Here is a 15,304-nt window from a genome sequence, read left to right as displayed (position 1 = left end):
GGTCCTAAGGAGCTATATTCTTTATACATCACAGCCCTGTATTTCAGCAAATCCCCTTTCTCAGATTCTTCTGTTTAATTTTGATCCATTTTATAAGCTCTAGAACGGCACTCTGCTAATAATTAAACAAACTTAGGCAGGCACTTTCCTTGAATTAAACTTCTCACATTACATATACAAATTGCAAATTAAGAATGACGCTCACTCTCCTTCAGGAGAGGGCTACAAAGCAGAAACTAAAACTCAACTCACAAACCAAAGCCTTTTTATCCAATACTATTGGCAGGCTACATTTAACACTTGAACGGATAGGCTGAACCAAAAAAAACAAGGAAAAAAGAAACTAATGCAGACTCTTTGAAAACACTTAGAGCATCGCATTGGCCTTCTGATATGGCAAGGAACTCAGTAAAAGATGAGGTCTCCGCCTTGTGCAAAGTAATTATAATGATTAGAAATTAAGGCGAGAGGTGTAAGTAGCCTTTGGAGACCATTTGTTTGGAATGACATCTCTGGCTGAGAGAGTTCTTGCTGTGGAGAGTGAAGTTAGCTTCACTGAAAATGGTCCTTTTAATGGTCCTCCATTGATGATCCAATTTGCTCCCCACAAATGACTCATTTCTAACCACTCAGTTGACCCTGCCTGCATTTTCCAGCACCATGTCCCAAATTGTTACTAGCACTTCCCAAATCATAATGTAAAAATTGTTACTCATCTCATAAAAACATGCAGTAACTAATATGAAGATCAAGTTGGGGCCAAGAAGATATTTGGTAAAGTAGACAAGCAAGTAGGTCCAAGCACTCGGCTCCGCACTATGGACAAAGAGTGGCATTAAAGGTTAAATATTATGGTGAACTTTATATTCGGAATTGTCACATGCCTGTTTTTATGCTATGAAAAAGGGTTGTTATTTGACACAACTACCCTCGCAATAAAGCTTCTTTTGACCGCGTAACTTGAGTACAATACTCTAATAAAGAAAGTTAAAGTAGAAGAATAAGAAGACCTCTCTAATGTGCATAGATCCAACCGTTCCATCTCCGTCCTCAAACTCCACCAACAGAGATAGCCAGAAAGGTGTTGATCCTTCGTTCACACGAAATGCCACATTTTTACCAGGATATTTACATGGTGTCCTACAAATCAAATATCCATAACATTATTGACACATATATCATAAAAAAATTTATAACAAAAGATCAAGAGTCCAAATGAATTGAAGGTATCGTATACAAGTCGATAACTAAACTAATAATTTTAAATCAGTAACTCGTATATAACTCGGAGTAAAATATTTACAATATACTCCATTACCATACATCATGTATACAGTAATAATTGTGTTTGTAAGAGTATGGAGACATGGAGTGGTCAGCGCCCAGCGGGCAAAGCAGTAGACCAGTGGTCATGGTCAGCTGGTCGTACACAGTTAGACTTGAGAACAGTGTACTATAATTAAAAGCCAAGCCCATTATCGTCATTTCACAACCTAGTTACCGCATCTGTACAGTAGAAAACCCAACCAACACAAACCGACGGATAAAAAAGAAAAAAGAGACCGTTAAAGAAGGATTTTATTATATTATATTTAACAAATAAAAAATATTACCGGCGATACATAACAGAGATCTCGCCGCGATTACGGAGCAGGCCGTGTTCACCGGTAATCGCCATGCGGCCAAATGCAGCTCCACTGAGATCAAAATGCGTCCGGCCGCCGGAGCAGTAACCGCCGGGACACTCGTCGGTAATAATAACCGTAACAGCTCTTCTAGAACAAATGGACTTGTCTAAACACCTGACTTTATAACATGCTCCACACCCCTCACCTCCCTTGAAAAGAATTGGACTCACCGCTCCGACTCTTGCTCTCAACGGCTTCACATCCACCATCGATCCGTACCCGCATGCACCACCTAAATTAACTCACTTAATTAAAAAGCATGTACATCTGTTCACAAAATGCTCGTTAAAAAAAAAGGTACATTACATTGAATTAAGCAATGTGTTGGAAATTATAAAGATTACCGTCGCTGCCGTCGCCTTCGGCGCTGCCGTACCAAGTGGCGGTGGCGGGACGCCAATGTAGGTCGGATTTGAGAGGGGAGGAGGCGGCGGAGAAGGAATGTAGGAGCAGGAGTAGAAAGGAAAGAAGCGGCGCGAGAGATTGGTGGGTGAAGCTGACCATGATGATGGGAGTGATTTTGTTGTAAGAAGCGGCAGAGATATCGAGAAAGGAGTAGAAGTAAGAACAGTACCGTTACTGTTAGACCTCAAACTAACTCGGAACTCTTTTCTTAGTATTTCACTGCAATGATTCTTTGACATATGAACAAGTATGTTTGTATTTATACTCAAATATTTTATCTTTTTGACAAGAATATTGTAAATTTCACTTCAATTAAAGCAATTTATTATTTTTTATATAAAGTAAATTATATTCATATCTGTGCTTCTTGCAAATATAAAGGTGTGGTTTTCTGTTTATTTACTAAACAAATAGGGTCGAAGTAAGTCCACGTGAGGCCATCTGAATAAAATAACAACGGTAGTGCCGTCGCCTTTATTGGACCCACCGGCGGTTAAGGCGATAAATCCGCGTCTCTGATAAAATTGATTTTGGGGATAAATTAGATATTTGACCTGAATAGCTGGGTTTTAGTTTTTACACAGGACGGTAAGTCTTGTAAGTGTGGATGGAGGACTTGTAGAGGAGGGCGATGTGAAACAGACCGGAGAGAAATGCACGCAACTGCGGCTGACATTTTCGCTATTAATACGACGAGTACTGCAACTGGTATTCATTACTAGTATTATTAACTAGACACACAGAGGCTGCTGACCGTATACCAATGCAACTCATGGGCCAAATTGTAGGCTCCCTCTCATTTCTAACCACTCTATTCAACCACTTTTCAAAACTAACCAGTTTTTTTTCGAGCTTTCAAAACTAACCAGTCTAAATGAGGGGAGAAAACGCGACCCAAACCAGAAAAATATTCCAGTAAGGGTCGCGCTTTGAAAGAGCGACCCAAACATAAATATATAAGTTTGGGTCGCGCTTTCAAAGGGCGACCCATATGGGTTATTTTAAAAAAAAAAAATCAAAAATCAGAAAATATTATTTCAAAGGGCGACCCATATTATTTATATTATAATATTTTATAATATAATTTATATAATGATATAATATAAAAATATTTATAATATTTTATATTATATAGTGATACATTATTTGTGATATTATATTTTATATTATTATATTATGTAATGATATAATATAATATTATAGATTGTAATATTATATTTTTTAATTTAATTTAATTCGGAAATATTTTTTCCTTTATCTAATTTTTACCTAATATATTTTTATTTACCTAATATTTATAGTTTATTAATTATTTATCTAATATTTAAAGTTTTATTTACCGAATATTAAAATGTGATGCAGAGAATTATTTTTTGAGGAGTGTGCAAATAATTTTGATTGTATGGTCACATCTAAGGCAGTAGGTTTTTTAGCTTTTTATTACAAAACATTGATTTAACACTGGACAAAGCTTTTTTGCTGATATTCACATGATCAACAGTAATATCTGATAATGCAGAGGGTCACATGGTGTACAGTAGGTCATAAAGTAAAGGTTCTGCAAAAATAAAGTGCCTCACTGTAAAGATTAGACTGTAGGTCATATGTAATTTCCCTTCAGTTTATGTAATTAAATATTTTTATATTTAAATATTTAAGCTCATATTGAAGTATAATTTAAATATTTAACCTATATGTTTCTATAAAATACCATTGGTTTTTAGCCATTCTCACACATACACACATATTCTAGATCGACTCGTACAAACAAAGCTCTGAATGGAGAACCATAAAAGATCGAGAAAGGAAGACGAGGGGATGGAAGAATGGGCTTATGAACAAACGAAAGGCGAGCTTTCAATTGCTGCGGAAAGGGCATCGAGGAAGATGAAGTTTGTTGCGGAGATGCGGTTGTTGCAATATCGAGAAGAAAGAAAGGGCAGACATTGGGTGCCTACCAAGGATGAGACCGACACTGAGGTTATGTATGGAGTAGGCAGGGCGTTGCGAGAATATCATTTCAAAAAAGATAGAGATACAAATACTTCTTTCTTGAAAGGACAGATCACGGAGGAGCAAAGGGTAGCATTGTTGGAAGAGAGCTGGGCAGAATACGATGCAAAAGTGATAGATATTGTGAAATCAAATTTTGACGAGTATGCAAAGCATCCGTGATGAATTTTGTCATATGTTAGACGTGAGTGATTTTGAAGTAGTTGTAATGTTGTGTTTATGCTCTTACTAAGTGCAATTTCATTGAAATAAATATAATGCAAGTACAAACAACTAGATTTATTGAAAATAAAAGCAAGAACAAAATATATTATTCGGAATCATCATCATCAGTTGCCTCTTCATCCGACATCGGCTCATCGGACAAGTAATTTGGATTTTGAAGAAGTTGACATTCTTCTTCAAAAGTCATTTCCCTGCCGCTAGCAGCTGCCGAATCTTTTACCAACTTAAGCATGTAGAAACGACAACGACGCAACAACATTCTGTTGTTCTCTTCCCTTATTAGTCCCACAGCTTCAATGACCAAACGGCGATAATCACCCCAACTACCGTTGAAGTTACGAGCCGGATACACGCCTAAAGAATCGCGGACGGGGAGCTTTGCACCGAGACCAATCAGATCATTTCGCAACTGATTCGATTCTTCAAGACGGAATGCCCACTCGCGCCGCACTCCAGCGAAATACTCTTTGGGATCGGTGTATCTCAAACTATAGTAGTCGTCATCCATTTGTGGTAGCAACCAAATTCTAGAGGATGAGAACATATCGTGATGAGAAGATTTAAGTTTGAAGTTGTAAGTGTAGACACCTTCAATAAACATGAGTACATATAGACTAATAATCCACTGTAGGCATGTGAAGTAGTTGAGTTGGAAGGCTAGGGTTGCACAACTTTCATGGAGTGTAGCCATGTGAAGCTACTTGAGTATAGTGGTGAAGGTGTCTGAATCGGTCCATGTGAAACTGCATAGATTCGTTTACTGTAACCATGATAAAAGTAAATGACATGGTCTTTTTGGCAGAGATTCGGAGACTGTACTCATGTGCACCCATGTGAATTATTTTTTGCAGAAATTCGGAGACTGTAGCCATGTGAAAGTGTACCCATGTGAACCCCTATAATGCACCCATGTGAAACTGCATAGATTCGTTTACTGTAACCATGATAAAAGTAAATGACATGGTCTTTTTGGCAGAGATTCGGAGACTGTACTCATGTGCACCCATGTGAATTATTTTTTGCAAAAATTCGGAGACTGTAGCCATGTGAAAGTGTACCCATGTGAACCCCTATAATGCACCCATGTGAAACTGCATAGATTCGTTTACTGTAACCATGATAAAAGTAAATGACATGGTCTTTTTGGCAGAGATTCGGAGACTGTACTCATGTGCACCCATGTGAATTATTTTTTGCAGAAATTCGGAGACTGTAGCCATGTGAAGCCTATAATGCACCCATGACAGAGATTCCATTATTTTCTTCCGCAATAATGGTAATATGGTGAGTAAACATTTGTATGAAGGGAGCGTACTTGGGAAATTGGCCTTATAAATAGTGGAAAACTTTTTCACACTTTTTAAACAAATCTTAATTACATGGATCCAATAGGTGAGGTTGTTCAAGGGGATACGTGCTACTGTGAAAGGCTTGCCGTTCATAGTACTTATCGAGGGACTGGGCCTAATGCTGGAAGAATGATGTCCCGGTGTGCACTATGGCCAGAGGGGTGCGGATACATGTTTTGGATCGATGACCCACTTGAGGCGCGTGCTACTACAGTGCTTACTGAGATGACTAAGGAGATGAGCGACCTCATATGGGATCATCACTTTGCAAAGGAGAGGATTAGGGAGAGGCATGATGAAGAAGTTAAATCTGTGAAGGGAAAAAAGAAAGGGGAGGGTTGTTCAAAAAATAAAAACGAACGTTGATTTAAGTTCATGTCCTAGTAACATGCATGTGTTGTTGTGTTTCTTATTATGTACTTACAATAATACATTGTCCTTCCCCACTTTACGAACCCAGTCTTATGTATTAAGTTGTTTATTTTTTTATATTTTAAACTGATGGACTTATCATTTTCACCTATAAATAAGTCCCTCCCTTATCATCTCACCTTCATCACTATCTCAAACACATTATAACATTTATGGATTCCGTTGCTGTCGATAAGTGCTACTGTGACAAAGTCCTTGTTAAGAGAGTTTGTCATGACAACGGTCCCGATGTTGGTAGACGGATGTTGCAATGTCCTAACGGCGCTAGTGGTTGTGGTTACTCAGTATGGCTAGATGAGCGGCTAGACACCCGGTCAACTGTGGTCATCAACAAACTTTCTGAGGAAATAAGTGACCTCAAATGGTCTCAGGCAGTGGAAATTGCAGAAATGGAGACGAAGCATGCTGAAAGAGTAAAAAAATTGAAGAAGACCATGAAGGGTGATGGATCTCGATGGGATGCTGAGGATGTTTGATGTTTTTCATGTTATGTGTTTGTCTTTCAATGTTTTTTAACTTATGCACATCTCTATCTATTTTATAAGTGTTCCAAATGTTGTTATCTCGTGTTTTTCATGTTATGTGTTTTTCTTTGTCATTGTTTGTTGGAATATATCTCAAATTCCTAACAAGTACCCTTAATTTCAAACATAAATCTCAAATTTCAAATTATTAAACTATTTCAAATTTCTAAATTTCATATCAAATCCCATATATATATATATATATATATATATATATATATATATATATATATATATATATATATATATATATATATATATATTAATTCCGATTTTATAGTTTTATATTAATTCAAATATTTTATTTATATTTATATATATATATATTCAAACTATTTATACAGGTTCAATTATATTTATATATTTATTAGAATGTGTTAAAAGTGATTTAGTTCGATATATTTTTATTTTTTGAAATTTTAATTCAAATAGTATATTTATATATGTTAATATTTTGTTATGAATATTATATTCATATTTTAATTCCGAATATATTATATTCGTATATTATATAATATTAATAATTTAATATTCTAATATTAATATTTTAATATTATGTTTTCCGAATTTTATGTTTTTTGAATTAAAATATGAATATTATGTTTTCGAATATTATAATATTAATATTTAATTTGAATTTTAATATTAATTCGAATTATGTTAAATTATCCTAAAAATTCGAATTTTAATTCTAAATTCAGATATTAATATTTTAGTTACAATATTAATATTTTGAATATTATGTTTTCAATTTGATATTTTAATTTCGAATTTTAATATTTTAATATTAATATTTTAATTTGAATATTATGTTTTTTGAATATTATAATATTAATATTTTAATATTATAATATTAATATTTTAATATTATGTTTTTTGAATTTTATGTTTTTCGAATTAAAATATGAATATTCTGTTTTCGAATATTGTAATATTAATATTTTAATTTGAATTTTAATATTAATTCGAATTATGTTAAATTATCCTAAAAATTCGAATTTTACTTCAGATATTAATATTTTAGTTACAATATTAATGTTTTGAATATTATGTTTTTCATTTGATATTTTAATTTCGAATTTTAATATTTTAATATTAATATTTTAATTTGAATATTATGTTTTTCGAATATTATAATATTAATAATTTAATATTCTAATATTAATATTTTAATATTATGTTTTCCGAATTTTATGTTTTTTGAATTAAAATATGAATATTATGTTTTCAAATATTATAATATTAATATTTAATTTGAATTTTAATATTAATTCGAATTATGTTAAATTATCCTAAAAATTCGAATTTTAATTCTAAATTCAGATATTAATATTTTAGTTACAATATTAATATTTTGAGTATTATGTTTTTCATTTGATATTTTAATTTCGAATTTTAATATTTTAATATTAATATTTTAATTTAAATATTATGTTTTTCGAATATTATAATATTAATATTTTAATATTCTAATATTAATATTTTAATATTATGTTTTCTGAATTTTATGTTTTTTGAATTAAAATATGAATATTATATTTTCGAATATTATAATATTAATAATCCACTTGAATTTTAATATTAATTCGAATTATGTTAAATTATCCTAAAAATTAGTTAAAAACTCATAATTACCCTAAAAATTCCTAAAAATTCCTAAAAATGCCTAAAAATTCCTAAAAAATACCATAAGAGTTACCATAAAAATTATGTTAAACGGTTTCATATCAAATCTCATATAAAATCTGAAGCATGCAAATTCTAGTATATCATACAACAAATTAATTAAAATCAAGGCATTATACATACATATATACACAAATCTTGAGAGAAGATTAGGATAATACCTTCAAATTAATGCTAATCGGGGTTGATTTGAAGCTTAAAATCAGACTGTGGGCGACCCTTTCCTCTTTTTTCAGCTCTCCGGCGACCCTCTCGGACTCCCCTCTCCGGCTGCCCTCTTTTTTTCTCTTCCGCCGCTTCTCCTTTTTTTTCTCAGTTTTTATGCTAGGTTGTGGCCTGTGGGGTTTTGTAAACAGTTTGGGTCTCTCTTTGAAAGAGCGACCCCAACAGGATTTTTTGTGTTTGGGTCTCTCTTTGAAACAGCGACCCCAACGGGATTTTTTGTGTTTGGGTCTCTCTTTGAAACAGCGACCTCAACGGGGTTTTTTGTGTTTGGGTCGCTCTTTCAAAGCGCGACCCTTACTGGAATATTTTTCTGGCTTGGGTCGCGTTTTCTCCCCTCATTTAGACTGGTTAGTTTTGAAAGCTCGAAAAAAAACTGGTTAGTTTTGAAAAGTGGTTGAATAAATTGGTTAGAAATGAGAGGGAGCCCCAAATTGTACGTGGATGCTGTAAAATTTAACCCAGCACCCGACCACTTCACATGAACAATACTTGCAATTAAGATTCACAGTCACCACCATTTTTGAGTCAACAGTTCAACAGGAACTTCAACATTCACATATACTCGCTCCGTCATTTACTTAAACTGTTTGTATGTATTTTGAGTCTGTATAGTTATGTAACGTATTTTTTTTAAAATAAATGCTTAAACTGCAAACTCTTTTTCAGGAATTTTTTAAAAATATATATAATATAAGTATATTTTATAAGAGTCTTAAAATGCAGGTCAAACAGTAAAAAAAACTTGATAGGAGTGAGGGATTATACGATTAACGCAGGGATAGCGAAATCAGATCCAACCTAACACAAAGTGCTTTAAAATTATGGAACAAAATTTTGGATTTTTGGTAGACAAACGAAAAGCGTTGAAAATGTGTGCACTTTAACTCTGAAAGAGTAAAGAGTAAAGACCATGTGAGGGTATCCGTGACCAGCTGGGGTCGGATGATCTCTTAAAATTTGCACAAGCTTTCGAATCAAGAAACGAATATTGAACCTCTTTCGTTATGATTTCACATCACTCTTTCTTTCATTTACACAACTTCCGTAAATTATGATTCTTAATGTAACACCCCAGTCCCACATCGAGAAGTGTGGAGACTTAAGTTCAGTTTATAAGCATAAGTACTACTACTAATTGCACCAACAAATCATGATCTTTTGGGGGCCTGTGGTGGGCTTGTGGATTACCCAAGTTGCTGCAATTGGGCCAGTATATTTGGCTTATTTTCGGAATCGGATTTCGGGACTTGACCCGATTTTCGAAAAAGACTCGGGATTTGACCCGGATTGTCACATATGGTATCAGAGCAGGCTCTCGAAAGCTTGATTCGTCAAGTTGCCGGAGGTGGGGACACGAAGGCTGGTGGTATTATCCCGCAATGGACAGAGATCCGGAGGCGGGGACACGAAGCCAGCCGGTATTATCCCACAATGGCTAGAGAGGTTCGATCTGGGCCTATGGGCTATCCGTTTTGGCCTGACGAGGACGTCAGGAATTTAAGTGGGGGAGTTTGTAACACCCCAGTCCCACATCGAGAAGTGTGGAGACTTAAGTTCAGTTTATAAGCATAAGTACTACTACTAATTGCACCAACAAATCATGATCTTTTGGGGGCCTGTGGTGGGCTTGTGGATTACCCAAGTTGCTGCAATTGGGCCAGTATATTTGGCTTATTTTCGGAATCGGATTTCGGAACTTGACCCGATTTTCGAAAAAGACTCGGGATTTGACCCGGGTTGTCACACTTAAGTTATCGTGTCTATCTAATCACATAGTACAACTTGCCTTATTTCGCTGGTGTTAAAGTCAAATTGTATGATGGATGCGAATGAATTTGAGATATGGGATAAAAAGTCGTGTCAATGTCATCTCGTCGTTGTACTAGCTTTGCTCCGAAATGAGTATATCTTCTCCACTACTTTCGGTAATTTGGTAACATGAGTAAATTTCTCTTAGAATTGTTTGCCTGACTGAAAAAGTGAAGATGATTAAAAATTGTACCATCATTAATTATTACTTGTACTTCTTTTTAACTTTCGTTTCTTAACGGAGCTTATAATTTCTAGATCAAATATCTCATATTATAATTGATCAATATAATAAATACAACAATAGATGAAATTTTTTTTATAAAAATTAATTTTTCTTAAAATGTGTAAATTTTTTAAAAATGGACATGTGTTATGAAATTAGGGAAATATTTTTTTAAAAAGGGTGCTATACGAGTACTTCTCAGGGATCACTCATCCTACTGCTACCCTCGCACAAGTACACATAATTTCAAAGTTCTGATAATTCCGACGCATTAATGCTGGTATAATCGCACGCAACAACAGAGGGTTAGTAATAAGAGTTTAAATATATAGGGATAAGTTTTATGGAGACCACGTTTTCATTGGAGACCATTTATGTATTGCAACTAAAATACTCCATAATAACATTGCAAAACCTATTATTTTTTGAATCATATTCTACAAATATCATTATTTTATTGACAATCTTGCAAAATTTATACATTTGGCAAATAAAACATCAAAAAGACAAAAAAATATATTATTTTACAAAATCATGTTTAGTGTGCAGAACATTTGTTGATCTTGCAGGACATACATGTTCTGCTTGTTTATCATAAATAACTAGCATAAAAGCCCGTGCGAGGCACGGGGCTCTAGTTTTTGCTGTATTTTAAATAATATTCATATATCATTATATTGTTCTTGTACGGACCTTGAGTTTGTATTATGTTTTAAATAATATCCGTGTGTCATCATATTGTTTCGAGCGTAACTATTACGTTTTACTTTTTGACAAAATATGTAAACATGAAAAATGTAATATATGCAACCTAATAGCATTAATAGTAATAATAAGTATTATTCCCTTCATCCCATTTTATATGACCCTTATTCCTTTTTGAGACATCTCTAAAATAATGAACTTACTATACTTACTATTTTTAAACACTACTTATCACTATTACACACACTACTTCTCTATTTTATACTCTTTTATATTAAATAAACACTATTACACTCACTACTTACCACCATTATCTCAAATCTATTATTAAATTTTGATATATTCCACCACTTTACCCACTTTCCAACTAAATTTACTCTTTTTTACTACTTTTTTCTTAATCTCCGTGAAAGTCAAATAAGGTCACTTAAAATAGGACGAAGGGAGTATATTTTTAAAAAAAAATTATAGATCAAAAACTACATTTGAACTGATATTTCTATATTCAAATTCGTTGGGATATAGAGACCATTATCATATTATCTATGTTCAAAATTATATTCAAAATTAATACTGAAATTTTAAATTTTAAATATATTATACCTCATTAAAAGTATCTGTAATTTATTGTTGAAATTATTAAATTATTTCAACTAATATACCATGATTTTGATGAAAACCTGTTTTTGATATGTGAATTACGATATCCTAAATCATGATTAAATGAAGATGTGTGGCCCGCGTTGCCCTACATTTATTTCTTCTTTTTTGAGCGTACGTTTGCATAATTGTTAAAGTGATACATGATGGAGCAGATCATCAACACATTCTTTTTAGCATATGTTGCACCCATTTTGTATAAAAAAAATTGAAACATATGTTGTACATAAAAAGACACGTACCTTATTTTATTATAAAAGCATCAATTGAACTACTAACCGTATAATTGCACCCCAAAAATTTCTGACACCTTTGATGTGTCTTATCCTTTTATTTTTCATATCAATTATATAGTACTTCAATGTATTACATTTTTATTGTTATTTTAAAAATATTAGATGAATATTACTTTGATACAGTATGTTATAACATTATCTCGTTATAAAATTTTAATTTTCTATAATTAGTTTTTTGAGCTTGTCTATTAAGACTTTCAATGATTTTTCATGTAATCGTTATAAAATAGATCTCAAACAAATGATTTTATGGAATTTCAAATAGCAAAAAGAGAGTAGATATGAGTTAGGCATCATGAAGTTCATAAGACCATAAAATATTTAGTTCAATTAGTCGTGTAGTTACTTTTTTAGCTTTGTGCAAACTCACATTTTTAATATTTTGATACTCGTATTTATTAGGAGTGATCAATGTGGCATATCATGTTCAATTGTTAAAGATCAAGTTATATATTCGATATTTTGAATCATGAAAAAACTATTATTGTTCTAGTCCCGTTTAATCAGATATTAGTTTCACTGTATCGCGTCAGATTATCCGGTTCAGAATTAATTATATTTTATTGGTTTAATTTGTAAATAATTAATTTAACTGTAGTTTGAATCATTTTATTTAACTGGTATGTTATATATTGGATGATGGCATATTAAAAATTATAGTTTTAAGACTTTAATATATATATATAACTTATTTCTCTGTGTTATTTTATTTAACAAAGTAAAATTTATAACTCAAATCTTTTTAGTAGTTCTCGTAAACGCGTTTTATTATTATGTGGTTGACTTTTGATTAACAATATAAAATTTCCTTAAATTAACCTTCATATCACAAGTTATAGTATTTCAAATACATATATCATCAAAATTATATCATTTAGATATATTTTCCGACACCAAATTTGATGTATTGTCACTATCCTTATATCTATAATTTTTTTAAAAAAAGATTTAGTTACACATCAAATTCTGAATTCACAAGTTTAAAATAAAAAAATATTCTACATAGGAATATTATTTCAGTCACCTTATTTCGTGTTCTCCAAAATATTGTAATCTCTTTATAAATTGCCTTTTATAATAAAAGAAATTAATATGACATAGCCCATGTTGAAAGCCCATCAATTTTTCCTTTCAAAGATGCTCGCTTAAACCTCAGTTTTTGTGCTTATTTCTCACATTCATGACTTAAAATTTCTGTAATATTGTATCGGTGCTCGTTTAAACTATTAAGTTAGATTTGAATTCGAATACGAATTATATCTATTTTTTGAAATCTGAATCATGGCACGAACCCGATTATTCATTTTTTTTTAATTTTAAATTTATTTATGTAAATAATTAATTTATAGATATTAATCGGGTTAATAGGCAAAAAGATCACCGTACTCATGGCCAACTTGCAGTTGGATCACCGAACTCAAAAAGTTTGCAAACGAATCACATAACTAGATTTAACTTGCAGTCAACTCACTGAACTAATACAAGGTTGCATTTAGGTCACTACGCCGTTAAGTATCAGTTGACTTTAACGGAATCCGTTAAGAAAAATTAAAAACTTTGAAAAAAAATAATATAAAAATTAATTTTTTTTAGAAAAAAATATGATTTTTTAAAACACTTGAAAAATTCAAAAAAATTCAAATATGCAAAAAATTCTGATATTTTTTTAATTTCAAAAAATTAGATATATTTTTTTGAATTTCAGATTTTTTTTGATTGTTTCAAAAAAATTAGATTTTTTTCGAAGTTTTTCAATTTTTTCATATTTTTAAAAAAATTCCATATTTTTTTATAGATTTTTCAAAATTCTCAATTTTTTAAGTTTTCAGGTTTTTTTAAAAAAATCAAAATTTTTAATTTTTTTTCCATAGTTTTTCAAAATTTTCTGATTTTTAAAAAAAAATCAATTTTTATTTTTTTTTTCCTGAGTTTTTTTATATTTTTTTAACGGATTCCGTTAAAGTCAACTGATACTTAACGGCACAGTGACCTAAATGCAACCTTTTATTAGTTCAGTGAGTTGACTGCAAGTTAAATCTAGTTCTGTAATCCGTTTGCAAACTTTTTGAGTTCAGTGACCCAACTGCAAGTTGGCCACGAGTTCGGTGATCATTTTGCCTATTAACCCGATATTAATCTATCATGTAAACAATATATGAGACTTAACTGAAATAATAACTCATCTCAAATAAATAAGATATTGAGACGAATATAAATACAAAAGTTTTAAAGTATGTGATTAATGTTTTTGAATAATAAACTAATTGTTTGTGTAGCTCAAGTGGTTTGAGTGATGTATTTGTATTGGAGAGGTCCCGAGTTCAAGCCTTATGAATAACATCTTTTTTTTACATATATGAGAAGATGTTAGGTTCGGAGTTAGGCTCAGGTTCGGAGCTAGGTAATTTATTTGCTCAGGAGGGAGGCTTGACACGAACCTGTTGGGCTACTATATATATATAAGTAGATAAGTATATTTTCAAACATTTTTAATGAAATAGTGATATTTAGCGAATGTACTTCGTAAAATAATAAATTTGGTAGTGTTTTAATTGCAGAATATAAGGTCATCTCCAGCAGTTGTGATCCAAAAATCCAAATTTAGATCACCAACTGATCCAAATTTCTGATCAACTCCAGCAGTGTGATCTAAATTCTGATCCAAATTGCTTTTTGTACATTATATTACATAAATTTTATATTAAATTATATAATCTTAAATTTAATTCTAATTATGTATTTTATTTTATTTTATGCATTTTATGTACCTTTTATTGTATGCATGTAATGTACTCTTTTTTTCTATTTCAATGAAATTTGTTTTTTTATTATTCTAAATTTTTACTAAAACATCAATTTTATTAATTATTGATTATAAACTATTATTAATTAAAAATTAATAATCGCAAATTAATTTTAAGTCTAATAAACGAAAGATATAGAAATAACAAAATTATTATTTTATAATAAAGTAGGTGATCCAAATTTGGATCAGTGAACAGCGGTGATCCAAATTTGGATCAGTACTTTTGGATCACTACTGGAGAAGAATTTGGGATAA

At 31.6% G+C, this 15,304-nt stretch overlaps 1 protein-coding gene across 1 annotated transcript; it reads right to left on the bottom strand.

The window, feature by feature from the left end:
- Positions 1–119: 119 nt before the first annotated feature.
- On the bottom strand, positions 120–2,336 carry LOC108224844 (expansin-B3). The gene is made up of 4 exons (XM_017399577.2): positions 2,033–2,336; positions 1,614–1,920; positions 1,011–1,140; positions 120–643 (listed from the first exon to the last, which is right to left on the bottom strand). Exons 1-4 carry the CDS (start codon positions 2,190–2,192, stop codon positions 452–454), a joined length of 789 nt encoding a protein of 262 aa, XP_017255066.1. The 5' UTR covers positions 2,193–2,336; the 3' UTR covers positions 120–451.
- Positions 2,337–15,304: the final 12,968 nt, after the last annotated feature.

The sequence above is a fragment of the Daucus carota genome, chromosome 6 (assembly GCF_001625215.2).
Source record: "Daucus carota subsp. sativus chromosome 6, DH1 v3.0, whole genome shotgun sequence".
NCBI lineage: Eukaryota > Viridiplantae > Streptophyta > Magnoliopsida > Apiales > Apiaceae > Daucus > Daucus carota.
The sequence above is the reverse complement of the archived record's forward strand: the minus strand, read 5'-3'. Positions and strand labels throughout refer to the sequence as shown.